This window comes from Trachurus trachurus (genome assembly GCF_905171665.1).
Source record: "Trachurus trachurus genome assembly, chromosome: 16".
Classification (NCBI taxonomy): Eukaryota; Metazoa; Chordata; class Actinopteri; order Carangiformes; family Carangidae; genus Trachurus; species Trachurus trachurus.
This window is the reverse complement of record NC_139902.1, coordinates 12,315,679-12,329,578: the sequence shown is the minus strand read 5'-3', so window position 1 is coordinate 12,329,578 and position 13,900 is coordinate 12,315,679. Positions and strand designations below refer to the sequence as shown.

General features: G+C 42.3%; 2 protein-coding genes across 2 annotated transcripts; one reads left to right on the top strand and one right to left on the bottom strand.

Moving 5' to 3' along the window:
- The first annotated feature begins 10 nt into the window (after positions 1-10).
- rnf115a (ring finger protein 115a) lies at positions 11-8,055 on the top strand. Its single transcript, XM_083989234.1, has 9 exons — positions 11-128; positions 3,417-3,475; positions 3,764-3,818; positions 4,023-4,306; positions 4,474-4,542; positions 4,639-4,711; positions 4,799-4,892; positions 5,762-5,877; positions 6,740-8,055. Exons 1-9 carry the CDS (start codon positions 51-53, stop codon positions 6,857-6,859), a joined length of 948 nt encoding a protein of 315 aa, XP_083845360.1. The 5' UTR covers positions 11-50; the 3' UTR covers positions 6,860-8,055.
- gba1 (glucosylceramidase beta 1) lies at positions 6,984-13,729 on the bottom strand. Its single transcript, XM_083989233.1, has 12 exons — positions 13,582-13,729; positions 13,353-13,430; positions 13,061-13,252; positions 12,427-12,573; positions 11,539-11,672; positions 11,280-11,452; positions 11,107-11,196; positions 10,858-11,005; positions 9,512-9,736; positions 8,892-9,055; positions 8,659-8,775; positions 6,984-8,576 (listed from the first exon to the last, which is right to left on the bottom strand). Exons 2-12 carry the CDS (start codon positions 13,423-13,425, stop codon positions 8,471-8,473), a joined length of 1,569 nt encoding a protein of 522 aa, XP_083845359.1. The 5' UTR covers positions 13,426-13,430; positions 13,582-13,729; the 3' UTR covers positions 6,984-8,470.
- Positions 13,730-13,900: the final 171 nt, after the last annotated feature.

The following is a 13,900-nucleotide window of genomic DNA, read 5'->3' as shown; positions in this document are numbered from 1 at the left end:
CTCCGTCTGTGGAGGACCGACGTCAGTGTTTGTGTGCTGGTCTGGGGAAGATGGCGGAGGCTGCGGCTGTTCCCCCGCATCGGTTTTTCTGTCACTGTTGTAAAGGAGAAGTAAACCCCAAACTCCCGGTAAGGCAGGCGGTTTTCTCTCTCTACGTGCGACCCTCTCCTGTGTAATATGTCCGGTTGACAAGTCAGCATTTGTCCGAAATACCGTTTGTTTTCGCCCGGTTGCTACAGCTAAACCCTGGCTAGCCTGTTAGCAGTTAGCGGCATTTGTTGTTGTTACTCACTAAATAAACTCGTGACACTCGCAGATGTCTTCGTCAAAAATAGGAAATAAAAGGCGAATATCGACTGGTTCTATTAGTTTATATGTTTGCGACAGTTTGGTCAGAAAAGTCGACACTTGGCACATGAGCTTGGGGTTGTTGTGTTTGTGCACAAAACAACACAAACAGCTGAGAGAAAGAGGGTCTTGGCATTGAATTTTTACATACTATTTGTTTCAAATAAGATTATCCTTGTCTTCAGGTGCAGTTTCTGGTAAAACATACCAGACAGGAGGAGTCGGGGAATTTTCGGGAACACAAATGTGTTTGCTTTCAGTTTTAAAAGTCAAAAGTGAGAACAACATAATGTTTGGACCTTGGCCTGACATACTATTTCTACAGACTTTATCAACTTTTAGATGTTTTAAATCATTTTCAACATCCTAGAGAGTTGTGAAAGTTTCATATCTCATTAGCCAGTTTACTAGGTAGGCCTACACTCACTTAACCTCAATCTGGACTCAACAGCCCTGCAGTAGGCTAAATCCCAGACACATAAAGGTTACAAGGTTAAGGTTTGTTTAAATAGTTTGAGAGAAGTGAGGATTCAACGTTATGGTCGTTTTGGAAACTGTTTGTGGAGCTGTATACTTGTATTGCCTTGTGCTGACTAGAGACAAAATGATAAGTTAATTAATTAGTTAGTAAACTGTCAGAAAATTAATCAGCTACGTGGATCATTGGTTAATTGTTAAAACTTAAATGTAAGATATTTATATATTTTTTATATTATTTTTATTTTTATTTTCGTTTTCTTTCTCTTTATTTCCAGATACTCACACTTGATGGTGCTTATACAGTATTCTTGCAACATAGTAGACATGATATCTTTGGTTCCAGTCTAATAACGAGGACAACAAGCAATCTGAGCACATCAACCTGCATGCCAGGAGATAACTGTGATAAGCATCTTATTAAAGTTTGACCAAATGATTAATCCATTAAGCAACCATCAAATGACTGGCAGATTAACCCAATGTGAAAATAAAGATTAGAAGCTGCCTAATATGTATATTTAGTCTTCTGTCAGTCCTCCTGATGAACTTCTTGACTGCAGACTCAGTCTTTATTTTTATGGTACGGTTCAGGGTACTTTCCGTCTGCGTTGTCATGGACTCTAAACAGGCCTGCTTGTCTCAATCCTGTGGCATGTCTTCACTGAGCCAAGTGACTGCAACACCCGCGTTTATCACTTCGCACTTTCATAGTATATCCCCAGGACCACCTAGTTCTGTGTCCATTTATACAACAGTAAATACAACTACTGAGCAAATGATACACAATTGTCATTAGCTGTTTAGGATGAGATTTCTCAACCATTTTTGTTGTGAGTGACTTTGAGAACGGTACAAATATGTTTTCTCATTTCAAAGGCACACCGTCAGCTCCAAGCAGAATATCATACAAAAGTATAAAATAATATGAGAGGTTGCAATTTTTGTGACCTACTTTTTTTTCATTAAAGCAAGCAAATATATTGGTCTAAGCTCTCATAACCCTGTTTGAATATTAAATAATAGGGGTGGGGGAAAAAATCGATTCATGTAAGAATCGAGATTCTTATTCTCTAAGATTCTGAATCGATTCATAATCTTCAAAAATCGATTTTTTATTAATTTTCCTCCGTCTCAATATGCGCCCTCACAGCGCCGTATACACAGCGCTGCAGCACGCCATGGCGCTAAAAGACACTCGTTAACCACCTACAACGTTAACTGATCTGATTTAAATGCTCTATTGAATGTCTGTGACTAGGCTTGTGCCCATCAGCAACCCGACCCTCTATTGAGGAGAGAGGACGATCGCTGTTTTTTTTTTTTTTTTTGCCGTTAAACACACGCGCGCTCCAGCTGAGCAGCCACATCCACTGCGCTCTGGATCAGCTGATCGGTGCTCAGGTGACGTTAGATCTTCACTTTTTTAAACTCATACAAAGTGCAGCCAAACAGCAGGCTGAAGAGAGAGGACCAGCAGCAGCTCCTCTGACAGCTCCTCTGTGGCGCTGCAGAGTCAGACAGGCTGCAGGTGAGCTGGCGTGAGAGCGGAGTGCCGTCTTTTTTTTTTTTTTTTTAGCAGCGCCTTTGTTACAGGTGATACATGTCTATGTGCATGTGCATGAGAACTGATTTTGAATCGAATAGAGACACCCAAATATTCACATCCCTTCAGTCCAGGCTTTTGAAAGAGAGTAGCCTATAAAATCAGCTTCATGTAGCAGTTTACTTTAAAATGGTTCAAATATATTGCTGCTGAGTAAATATGAAACATGTGATGTGCATTTTTGGGGGGGAAATATGGCTTCTGATATAATAGTCTGTAGATATCATCATCATTCAACTTTTTCACATGGTCTGGTGTTAATAAAGCAAACTAAAAATCGCAAAAATAAAATCAAGAATCGGTTGAATCGAAAATCGATTTTGAATCGAATCGTGACCCTCAAAATCGGAATCGAATCGAATCGTGAGCCACCCAAAGATTCACACCCCTATTAAATAACCCTATGTTGAAAACCCCAGGCTTCCGGTGAGTGGACAACACGTGACCCAGCTGTGCTAGGTGGCAGTGGAGTGTTTTCCTCATTCTGTTACAGTAGCTTCTTTTAAACTCTGCACGCTCTACTGTAGGTGTGGTTGGCAGACCAGCTCTACCTCCTGGGTTGCATTCATCAAACACAGGCCGCCATACAAATCCTGCTGATAGTATCCTCTCAAAGACAAGTTGACAAAGTGTCCTTTTCTTGACAAAGCCAGGCAGCACAAGGTCCTTACAATGATTTCATGATTTTCCCTGTAAGGCTGAGTGAATATAGAAGAATATTTTCAAGACGTTACATCAGATTAAACTTTTTTACATCTGCAAGACAAGAAATGCAACCTTGAAGTTTATTGTTGTTTTAACTGCAACTTTGAATTCATATGAGAAACTTGTATTGAGTACAATAAGACCATGTCATTCGTTTGAGCATTCCCTGCTCCTAACTATTTCATATCATTGTCAACTGAATGCCCTCAGGTTTAAGACATTTGAATGTGTCACCTCGGTTTCTAGGGAATGACTCAGACTTTGTTTTTATTCTCTCCAGGAGTACATCTGTCCAAGATGTGATTCAGGGTTCATAGAGGAAGTAACAGAAGACTCCAGGTGAGACACTTTTTATTCTTATCTACCGCACGGCTCATCTACAGACAGACAGCATGAGATGTTAAGGCTTGTTAGTGTCAGGAAACAAAAGTGGGCTGACAGACCTTTTACATATTTTCTGAAGCGTCTTTACAAACAAACCTACATGTTATGCTGTTAAACTTGTAGTCTCACCGTGCAGTTTTGTCCCAAGCTGACACTGAACTTGAACATGCATGTAGAGACGTTCAGTGAATGTTGCTAATAATGTGTCTTTTTGTCCCCCGTTCCGTGTGCTGTTTCTCTCAGTCTCCTAGAGGGCGGTGCAAATGGTATAGATGACACAGCCACACAGTTCGCAGAGGTACGGGTTGATCTGAGGGTTTCTGGGTGGGGAAGGGGGGCAAAGAGGATTGGTTGCAATAATTTCATGTGTTTTGATTAATTCTTATTTCTCTTTCTCCTTTCATCTTTCCTTTCGCCCCTGTTTTTTTTTTATCTCGCTCCCTTTTTTTCCCTCCATAAAACTACTTTCTATCCAAAATATCATATTGCGACAACCCTGTAGCTATGGCACTTATTGTTACTGGAGCGGCCATTTACAACAGACAGCGACACCCCCGACTCAGAACCTCGGCTCCCTGGAGGACGCCTGGGAAGTCTCAGCGACCTGGGGGGGTTGGGTGGAGGACCAATCGGGGGGTCAGTCCCAGCAGGCTTAGGGGGGCCTATGGGTGGTCTACTAGGAGCTGGGGAACACTGGGGACCAGGACGCCCTCCTCGCCTGCACAGCCAGAGGAGATACCGGTCCAGAGGCAGCAGCAGGCCAGACCGCTCGCCTGCCGTGGAAGGGTGAGTAACCGTCTCCCGTCTCGATCACCGTCCTCTTGGCTCTCCTCTCTGACTCGCATCCTCCCACATCTGATAATGACAGTGCTATTTATGCTGTTACAATCCTAACTGTTCTTGTTTTTTTGGCAGTGACATTAACTGTACTGTATTTTTTCTCTGCGTGCTAGGATTGTGCAACAGTTTCTTGCTGGCCTCTTTGCTAGCTCTGCAGTCCCTGGGTCGCCCCCGCTCTCATGGTAAGATGACATTAGAGTAGCTGCACAGTGGTACTACTAGTGTCACAGGGTAGCGCTATTTCTCGTTAGCTTGAGCCATTTATGTGCCTCTTTCAGGACGGGGATGCTGCACTCTAACCCAGGGGATTACGCCTGGGGACAGGGAGGGTTAGACGCCGTGATAACGCAGGTAAACCAAACTTAACAGAACTTCTTGCCAATTTTAAAAGTGTCACCTTTTAATTTCTCTTTAGCTTACCTGTGTGTGTTTGTGTAGTTACTAGGTCAGCTGGAAAACACAGGGCCTCCTCCAGCAGAGAAAGAGAAGATCTCTTCTCTCCCAACTGTCAATATCTCTCAGGAACAAGCAGGTGAGACACCCTTCGTAGTTTTCTCTCTAAATTCATCTGTGTTTATGATGTTTGTTGTGCAAATTTCAGTTAGAGCTAGACAACTGGTTGAATACACGCCTGGAGCTAAGTCTTTGTTTAAAGTCACTCAGTCGTAGTAAAAAAAAAAAAGTGGCTAATTTCCGAGTAGAAAATGAAATTGGGTTGCACCACTAAAATACCCATTATGATGTGCTGTACAATCACAAAGCAATCAGCGATGTCAAGACAGAAGTCACCGCAGCATGACGTGCATACATACGTATCCTTAATGTCTATCATCATCCATATATGGCTAAAAACACATTTGTCACTATGTAAACGACACTCGATGTCTCTGCAGCAGTAGCATCAACGGGCACTTCTGTTATATGTCGCTGCCAAGAGATGCCTCTGAAGCTGTGTCTGTTTGGTACAGAGTGTTTGTTAACCTTGAGAGTATCAACAGTTCATTGCATAAATTATATCATTTGGCTCACCGGTCTTTCACCACCAGTCTTTCCTTTATCCCAGTGTACTTTTCTGACTTCTCTTCTGTATATGCTGTACTGTTTTTCCACTGAGTTGTAAGTGTGTGGTTAGCTCGGCATAAGTCTGATAGATTGATTGGTATAATGAAGGTCTGAGTGCTTTTTTTTAAAGCTCTTATTTCAGTCAGTAGTCAGAGCATCCTCAGCACCATTATATTGTCTTTGTCTTGATCCCCTGTTAAGGAATTTGATGACGGAAACTTGTTTTGGTTGGGATTTGGTGGATGTCTACCGCAGAAAATGACTGATGATCTTCACTAGGAATCAGTGAATGATGAAAAACAAACAAACAAACTAACAGGTTTGTCTTTTCCGCTGCAGACTGCTGTATGGAATGTCCGGTGTGCAAAGAGGACTTCTCAGTCGGAGAGCCAGTCAGACAGCTGCCCTGTAACCACTTCTTTCATTCAGACTGTATAGTACCATGGCTGGAAATGGTGAGTCAAAACAAAGAAAGCAAAACTTAATGGAATGAACTAACGAGCTAGATCCACAATGACATGTCGTAGTGTACAGCATGTGAGATATTTAAAGTGCTTGTACTTTACTTGAACAAAACATTGACTGTGGCTAGCTGGCAATAGGCATAAACTTCAGAGCAAAAGGTTGAGCCTGCTTTATATTTCTATCGTTAGTAAATCCTGTGTGTTTGACATTGAAGACACAAACCTTAAAGAATGTCTCCTAAATAATTATATTTTCATTTAAAAAGCATAGTAATTTTCCTATGGAGCTGCGTCCTGTAGGTTTTAGCAAATGCTACAAAGTGGAGCAGCTGCGGATTCATTTGGTGCCCAGTATTTACAGCAGCAGGACCATGTATGTGGGATTAACTCAAATAAACATTTCCCTTGTTTATGGTTATCAAGGAACATGTTGCCCAGTGTGGCTGTGTGGCCATGACACAGAGGAATAAGCTTGGCCTTGTTAGTTTTTTGGATCAAGTCATTGTGGGTTTCAAACCTCTCATGAGATTTGTCGACAGTACGTAAGAAAATGTGTAGACTTTTACTAGCCAAAACCTTTAAAATAGCTTCTGTTGGAAAAATATTTAATATATTATCCCTGATTCAGATTATGTAAATTCACTAATACATTTGTTTAATGCTAAATCCTGGATTAGCTTGCTGAACTTGCCCCTGTTCCACCGTTCATTTGACATTGATGTATATTTGACTGAGCAGACAGGAGGACCATGCAACCAAAGTATCATGTAATAGGAAGCCCGCTTGTTACAGCTCTTATGAGAAAAACTGCCCAAAGCTAACGTTATGTACATTCTGTTCTGTGGCCACGCAGCATGACACATGTCCAGTGTGTAGGAAGAGCTTGAACGGAGAAGACAGCAGCAGCGAGCCCCCATCACAGTCCCCCTCCCTCTCTATGGACCCTCGTCCACAGGAGAGATGGTCCTTCTGAGACACCCACCTGTCTCATCCCTCAGTTCTCCACGCCTACATTCTACAACACACGGAGAAGACAAAAAAACGCTTCTCACTTTCCTCTGTTCATCTCTGTTGCAGTCATAATCATCTCAGTCTGATTTTTTTTTTTTTGTATTTTTATTTTCTATTTCAATGCCTTTCTCCTCAACCATGTACACAGACACCCAAACAGACGTCTTAACAGTCCGTTGAGGTCCACTAGATCTCTCTCGTTTTTTGTTATTTTTGCCTCATAACAAACCAGCCTAGTTTGATGGTGATCAAGCCCATGTCTTCTCTACTTCCACCTCTTCAGCAAACTCCTTTTCCATCTTTCTTGAAATGCACTGCTGCAATACACTCTTGTGGGGAAATGCCAGACTTTATATCACACACTATTCCTTCCTTACTCACCCGATGATTCGCTGAAACCTGCAACTGAGCCCTGTACGGCATATGGGAATACAGTAGGGGTTACTTTAATTGTGGGCATTGACAGAGCCTGGATGTAACAACATGAACACCTATATCCCTGCAGTAACTGTTCTGTCTACGAAGGCTTTAATGTTCCTTTCTTCTTGAGGTTGAATCAGAAAGATGCTGATTGAACTGCGGTTATTTATTCTGGTGGTGTTTTTTTTGGATCACATTGTTAAGGGTGTTCATGTTGTTGTGTCCATCCTCTGTAGTGCTACTATTCACTTAAGATCACAAGACTATTCTGTAGGAATCATGTGGAGTAGCTGTTGTCTAATGGCAACAAATGGAAGCTTTGACATCAAATGGAAGCAAGGGATTCCTCACATCTTTTGGGACTTTTCTTCATCTGAAAAGAATAATTGAAAATGTTGTACCAGTAAGGGAATGAAATTAAAAGTCTACGGCTCTTGGCCCATTATCTAATGCTTTATGATAATGATTTCAACATATTCCTCCTGGTGTATATATTATAAACAAATGGCACCCCTCTGTCATTTTATTCCTGTTTATGACCGTCTATTGTTTCACATTTTTAATCACATTTCTTTTTTTTGATGTAAATAATTTTAGTCCAACTACCTATGGTTTGCAAAGAAAAAAAAAACATTGAGAATGGAGACACAAATGTGAAATACCTGGTTATTGAAACTGTATATTATATATATGAAAAAAAAATGTCTATGAGGTATTAATAAATTGACAAAAAAACTGTCATGGTTTAATCTTCATTGCTCACAATCCTACATTGTTTTACATCATCTCTGCACCAAATTATACATATAACATTAGATGCGACAGGGAGGATTTCAGAACAACATGTGGATTATTTAAAATTCAAAATTAAATAGCAACAACACAAGGCATTTACAAACATTGTACATTTATACGGTTTCTTCTGAGATTTGACATTGTGAGGACACAAAGCATCTTATTAGCTGCAAATCAAGGCACGCTTCACATTCATTACTTCCAGGTATCATCCCTGATAAGAACTGGTGCATTTAAAAAAAAGGCAATATTAAGATTTTGGTTGCATGTGAAATGAGTCAGGGTTATTTTAAGTCCATCTGTTTTGCTGAAAAGCAGGGCTGATGACAGAAAGACACCTATGCCCTCATGTTTACGGTCAGTGTGTGTTCCAAGCAAGTGTGAGCACTGAATGAGCCGAAGCAGTGGAGGTGATGTAGCCCACAGCCGGGTCCCACACTTCAAACGGGACCACTGACGATGACCTACAAACCAAACACATGCACACATGGTTCAGTTAAAGCCATAATCATTTACACACACACCAACATATTTCATGTACAGTACCTGTTGAGTATGATGAGCACAACTGAGCCATCTGGTCTGATGAAGGCACTGTAATCTAGGTCTGTTTTGTGACTGGCGGACACACCCACTCTCTGTGACCCCTCCCACAGGAATTTACTGTGTAAAAAAAAGAAAAAAAAGTAGGTTTATGTGATGTCATATTGGACTGACACCTTGTGATGATGGAACAGGTGCAACCGGACACAACAGTGCAAACAAACATTATGAACTACCTGAAATGGGCCAAGCTATAGAAAGTCGGCTGCTTGTAGAAGACGTCACGCTTTGCGTCCACTATAACGGGGCTGTCCACAAAGTTTTTAACCCAGTTTGGCCCACCGGTCTGATCCAACGCCAGGTTCCAGTCAGTCCAACCCACCACATAGTGATTTAAGTCCTGCCATGGAGAAAACACCCACAGCTTAGCATCGAGTTGAAGCTGTGTAACTTTGGAGTGAGGTGTGTTGTTTAAATGACTCCATCAGTGAGGAGCCTGGTGTTTTGTTTAGACGTCACAAGGACAGCACTTCTACATAAACAAAACCCTCCTGACTCTCCAGACGTCTAGAGGTTGAATGCGCCCCATGCAAAATGGATGGAATGGATGGAGTCCAATTTCCTTTGAGAGTGAAGACAGAAGAAACAGGATGCCAGTTCCAGCTTGCTTTGATGGCCTGCAGGCAGTTTCTGTAGAGTATGTGCAGCAGCGTGCAACTTGTAAACCTGCACTGCAGCATCAGGGGAGGTGACTCACCTTTTCAGGAACAACTCACAGCTTGTCAAATCTCACATCTGTTACCGTGGATCTGACTGAACAAGCACAACCCTCATGCATAAGATAAAACGATCATACCTCTATAATGTCATGTGCGTATTGTTCGGCCCTGTCCCAGCTGCCCAGCTTCACCCCTCGGTCCAGTGGGTTCCACCCGGCGCAGGCCTCCGTGCCGAACAGGTAATACTCTGGATAGAGATGATGGGTGACTCCCAGGCTGATCTCAGCTGGGACGAGCCTGTCCATGTACCAGTGAACTGCCACACCATGAATGTACCGTCCTGCATGAACATCATTTAGGACCTGCAGGGATTAGAGAAGGAGTAGCTAGAGTGAAAACTGAGTTTCTACTTTAAAATGCAGGTGAAAGGGGTCTTATCAGGAAGTTGGTGGTTTCATTCCCAGCTCCTCCTGTCTGTTTGTCAAAGTGTTCTTGGGCAAGATATTGAACCCCAAATTTGAAGGGTGAAAGTGCACTGAATGGTCTCAAAGAGCACAGAGCATTTAGCATTTATTTATGTGAAAAGTCCTTAAAAAGGTCTTATAAGTTATTAAAAACTCTTCACTTTCATTTATAATAACCCCACATATTTCTCCTGCTTTCTATAAGCAGAAGTATTTGTTTAAAATATATTTGCAGCTTTATTGCAGGCTATCACCTTTACAGACCGATAAACTAAAACTGAGATTATTGTAGATTATTCATGCAGGATGCTTTGTGTAAATCCATTTTATGATTGTGTCAACTACCTTTAGACCTGTGGCTAACACTGCTAGCTGCAGTAGCTGAGTTGATTTTGGCAAAACCTTAAAATAAATGAATAATTTTTTATCCCGGACACATTAATATAACTGATTATATCATCTGGAATTATTGCTATACACTGCTGGGAAGTTCAGTGGTGTGACAATAAATAATCTTAAGTAAAATTGCTCCTACTGGTTTTCCATCATACTTTAGTTCTTCGGGTGGCATGACTGTGAAACAAGGTATTAAATTGTGCCGTAATAAAATGGTTTTGAAAAAAAAAAAAGCCTTAAGTTTAACTTGGCGAATTCAGCAGACATCTGTTGTGTGGACAGAGCCATGTTCAGTCTTTAGTCCTGTCTCTTGTAGAATGGTTTAGGATGTTTCCTTCCTAGATTATTTCGTCTTGACAACCAGTTGGATCCAAAAGATGAGACCCCTTTATTCCAACAGCTACATCACCATAGAGTGAGTATTTTTCCTCTCCACCAGCGTTTAACCACTGTGACCTTATATCCTCTATAATATGTTGCTATTCTGATCTGAAGATGATCTGGTTATCTTGTATCAAAAACTCTACACTGATGAGTCCTGTCTTGGTTTCCGCAGCACCAGTGTAGCCTCAGGTATAATAAAGTTTCCTGTGGCCTTTCCCTGTCTCTGTCCTTGGACTCACCACTTTGGCCCAGTGAGGCAGCAGCAGGCGGTTGTCATCCAGTATGAGGACGTGTGTGTGGGGGTATGATGAAGCATGCAGAGCAGGGCCCAGGTCCAGAGCCACCCAGTCCCGCTGCTCCTCAGGCGTGAAGCCCAGAGCCTGGAAACTGCAGTGAGACAAAGATACCTCTCAGCCGGTTGTGAAGCCGTGAGGATGGTTAATATCGCTTTGTATAAAAATCAGCTGCAAAACGAACTGAGGTGAGACCTGTAGTTTGTCATCTGTCCTGCAGAGGGCTCATTCCCTGTAGTCAAAGCCCAGAAGGTCAAGTTATATTTAGCATATTCCTCGAGGAATCTAAGAGGAGAGAGGAGAGCAACCATCAGAATAAATTTCATTGTACCTGAACGTTATAAACATGTGACATCACACTAAGTCACCTGATGTAGTACTGAGCCCATGTTTTATGCTCTTTGCCACCAGGCTTCCCATTCAGGGAGCCCTTTCCTATGAGTGCACCATTGGTTTTCATCCAGGCGGGGGCGCTCCAAGCACTGGCCAGCAGGGACAGGGGACGAGGAGACAAGGCCTGAGCTCGCTGCAGAAGAGGGATCTGAGGGGAGGAGGAGGTGAGATAAGAGGATGCACTGTTGGATGTGTGTGTGTGTGTGTGACAGAGACAGAGACAGAGAGACAGACCTTCATGTTGATGTCCTCATGGGCCAGTGTGAAGTTGTCCAGGTTGTAGTCTCCAGGTGTGTCAGCGTAGGTGTAAAGACGGGTGGAGAAGTCACAGCTGGCCATGGGGACTCGCACCACGCTGTAGCCAATACCTGCCACAGACACAGCAGCAGCTGGGTGATTAATATGGGTGCCAATATTATCACTACTGAAGTGATAAAAGGGAAATCATTTTGGTGATACAGCCTACATAAGTACGTTTTATGCAGTATTTTGGCATGGGTATTTCATAATTCATAAAAATATTTATGCTGTCCAAATTAATCTGAGGTACACAGGTAAACTTATCACCCACTATTATTTGGTATTCATAACAATACGTTAATTTATAATGAATCATTATATCTTATCTGTAATATAGTTGTAAGCAGATGTAAGTGTATTTGTCAACTATACATAAAATACCTTATATCTGCTTACAATGACATAGTGTCTAATAAAGCACTTATATTGTTTCTATACATGTTAGGCTAAGATTTTGATGCTAAAGCTTTTGATTTACACATTCATGAGTGAATATTTTGTAAATGGGTCTTCATGCATTCTCCATTGTATGATATCTATGTATCTATGTGCCAGACATACAGCTCAGTCATAAAAACACTTGATGTGACTCGTACAGAAGAATGAGAATTCTTACATCTCTTCATACAGCTCTCACTGATGGTGTGAAGTGTCATTTTCTTTATGTTGGAGCTCATTTCTACATATTTATGTATGCAAAATGATATTTAATTCTTGAATATGTGTAATTCCTGAATATTCCTGGAAAAAACATGAACATCGTGCTCCTCTGGTGCATTACCCAGGTACTACAAAGCAGCCAGCAGTGGCCACATGGAGTACCTTCACTGGAGAAATACTGTCGCAGCAGCTGGTCCTGTGCTCCAGCGGACAGGGACAGGATGTTGATGGCTGCCGCGTCCGTCATGGCTCCACCAAACCCTCTGATCTTCTGGTACTTCTGGTAGGGAACGATGGTCAACCTGAGGCCTGACGAGGAGAGACAGAAACAGAAGAGATCCTCTGAGTCAGAGGTCTTCAACGGGGGTCTGTGACCCCTAGGGGGGTCCGCAGAAACATACACTTTTTTGGTTGATTATACAATTTAGTATATTTTTTCATTACCACATACCGGTATGCTTAAAATAAAAACATATGATTATCATGCAATTGACAGACATAGTTGATAAAACATAGTTGATATAACAAAGTGTGTTTATAAATGACTGTATGAATGGCCAGCCTACTTCACTGTACCTTTAAAATAAAAACATGAATATATGAACCTGTGTATTATTTGAATAGCTTAGTACTGAATTAAGGGGATACTAGGCCCAGTTTAACTTAATACAAAATAGCAGGGGTCCCTGCTCCATCTCTCCAGTAGTTTGGGGGTCCTTGGCCTGAAAGACCCCTGCTCTAAGTTACCTGCCCCAACATCACTGACAGCCCAGTAACAGCCCCGTCCATCACTCACCTGCCCCAGTGCTGTTCACCTGGACCTGCCCCTGGCCCGGCTCCAGCCTGCTGCCCGCCATGCTGCTCAGGTAGGAGGAGTACTGACCCCGTGGGGGCAGGGGGACCGACCCCACACTGTCACAGTAGGTGGCATTACACTCACACACCACTGAGCCATGGCCGAAGTTTCTGCCAACACATGTATTGCTTCCTGGTGAAGAAGACATAGGACACATTGAATTGGTGAAGGACACATTTAGACAACTGTAATACGTCATGGTGTTGTGTTGTGTTTTATTGTGTTGTGTTACCTGTTGAGAGGGCCACTTGTGCTGTCAGGAAAACAAGGGTCAAACACACAGCTGACGGCAAAGACAACGCCATTTTCTCTAGAAACACAATTAAATCCAGGTGTCATTGAACTAAACACGAGTTCAAATCTGCGTCAGACTACAAAACACACGTTGACAATGACCCAGCTGCTGTTTATTTAGCTGACACACACACATTTCATTGTTACTTACAGCAAAACACACTCACCTCAGAGGCTCCTGAGTCCTGACAGACACTCTGCCCTGCCCGGTCAAATATCTTCACCCCGCCGTCACCTCACGTTAGTCCAGGCTGCCATACCGGGATCTGGATCTATTTCCCTGAGAAGTTTGAGGAAATACGACTTTCACCGGTCATGTGACTTTGTAAACTGTCACGTGAACACCCCTGCAGTAACCTCCACCTGCAGCCAGGGGGCACCGGACATTCAAAGAGGTTACGTTACAGTAAAAAAAAGAAAAAAAGAAAGAAAATAATAGCTGCTCTTTATTGACCATCTGGACTACTCTGACCACTCTGATTTTTA

Bases quoted from the DNA above. Each gene is read 5' to 3' on its own strand.
- rnf115a (XM_083989234.1), top strand. From the start codon at position 51: ATGGCGGAGGCTGCGGCTGTTCCCCCGCATCGGTTTTTCTGTCACTGT. The intron at 4,307-4,473 runs GTGAGTAACCGT...TCTGCGTGCTAG, and splicing joins CGCTCGCCTGCCGTGGAAGG to GATTGTGCAACAGTTTCTTG. The intron at 5,878-6,739 runs GTGAGTCAAAAC...GTGGCCACGCAG, and splicing joins TAGTACCATGGCTGGAAATG to CATGACACATGTCCAGTGTG.
- gba1 (XM_083989233.1), bottom strand. From the start codon at position 13,425: ATGGCGTTGTCTTTGCCGTCAGCTGTGTGTTTGACCCTTGTTTTCCTG. The intron at 11,006-11,106 runs GTCTCACCTCAG...GTCTCACTGCAG, and splicing joins GGACAGATGACAAACTACAG to TTTCCAGGCTCTGGGCTTCA. The intron at 9,737-10,857 runs GTGAGTCCAAGG...TAATCCCTGCAG, and splicing joins TGCCTCACTGGGCCAAAGTG to GTCCTAAATGATGTTCATGC.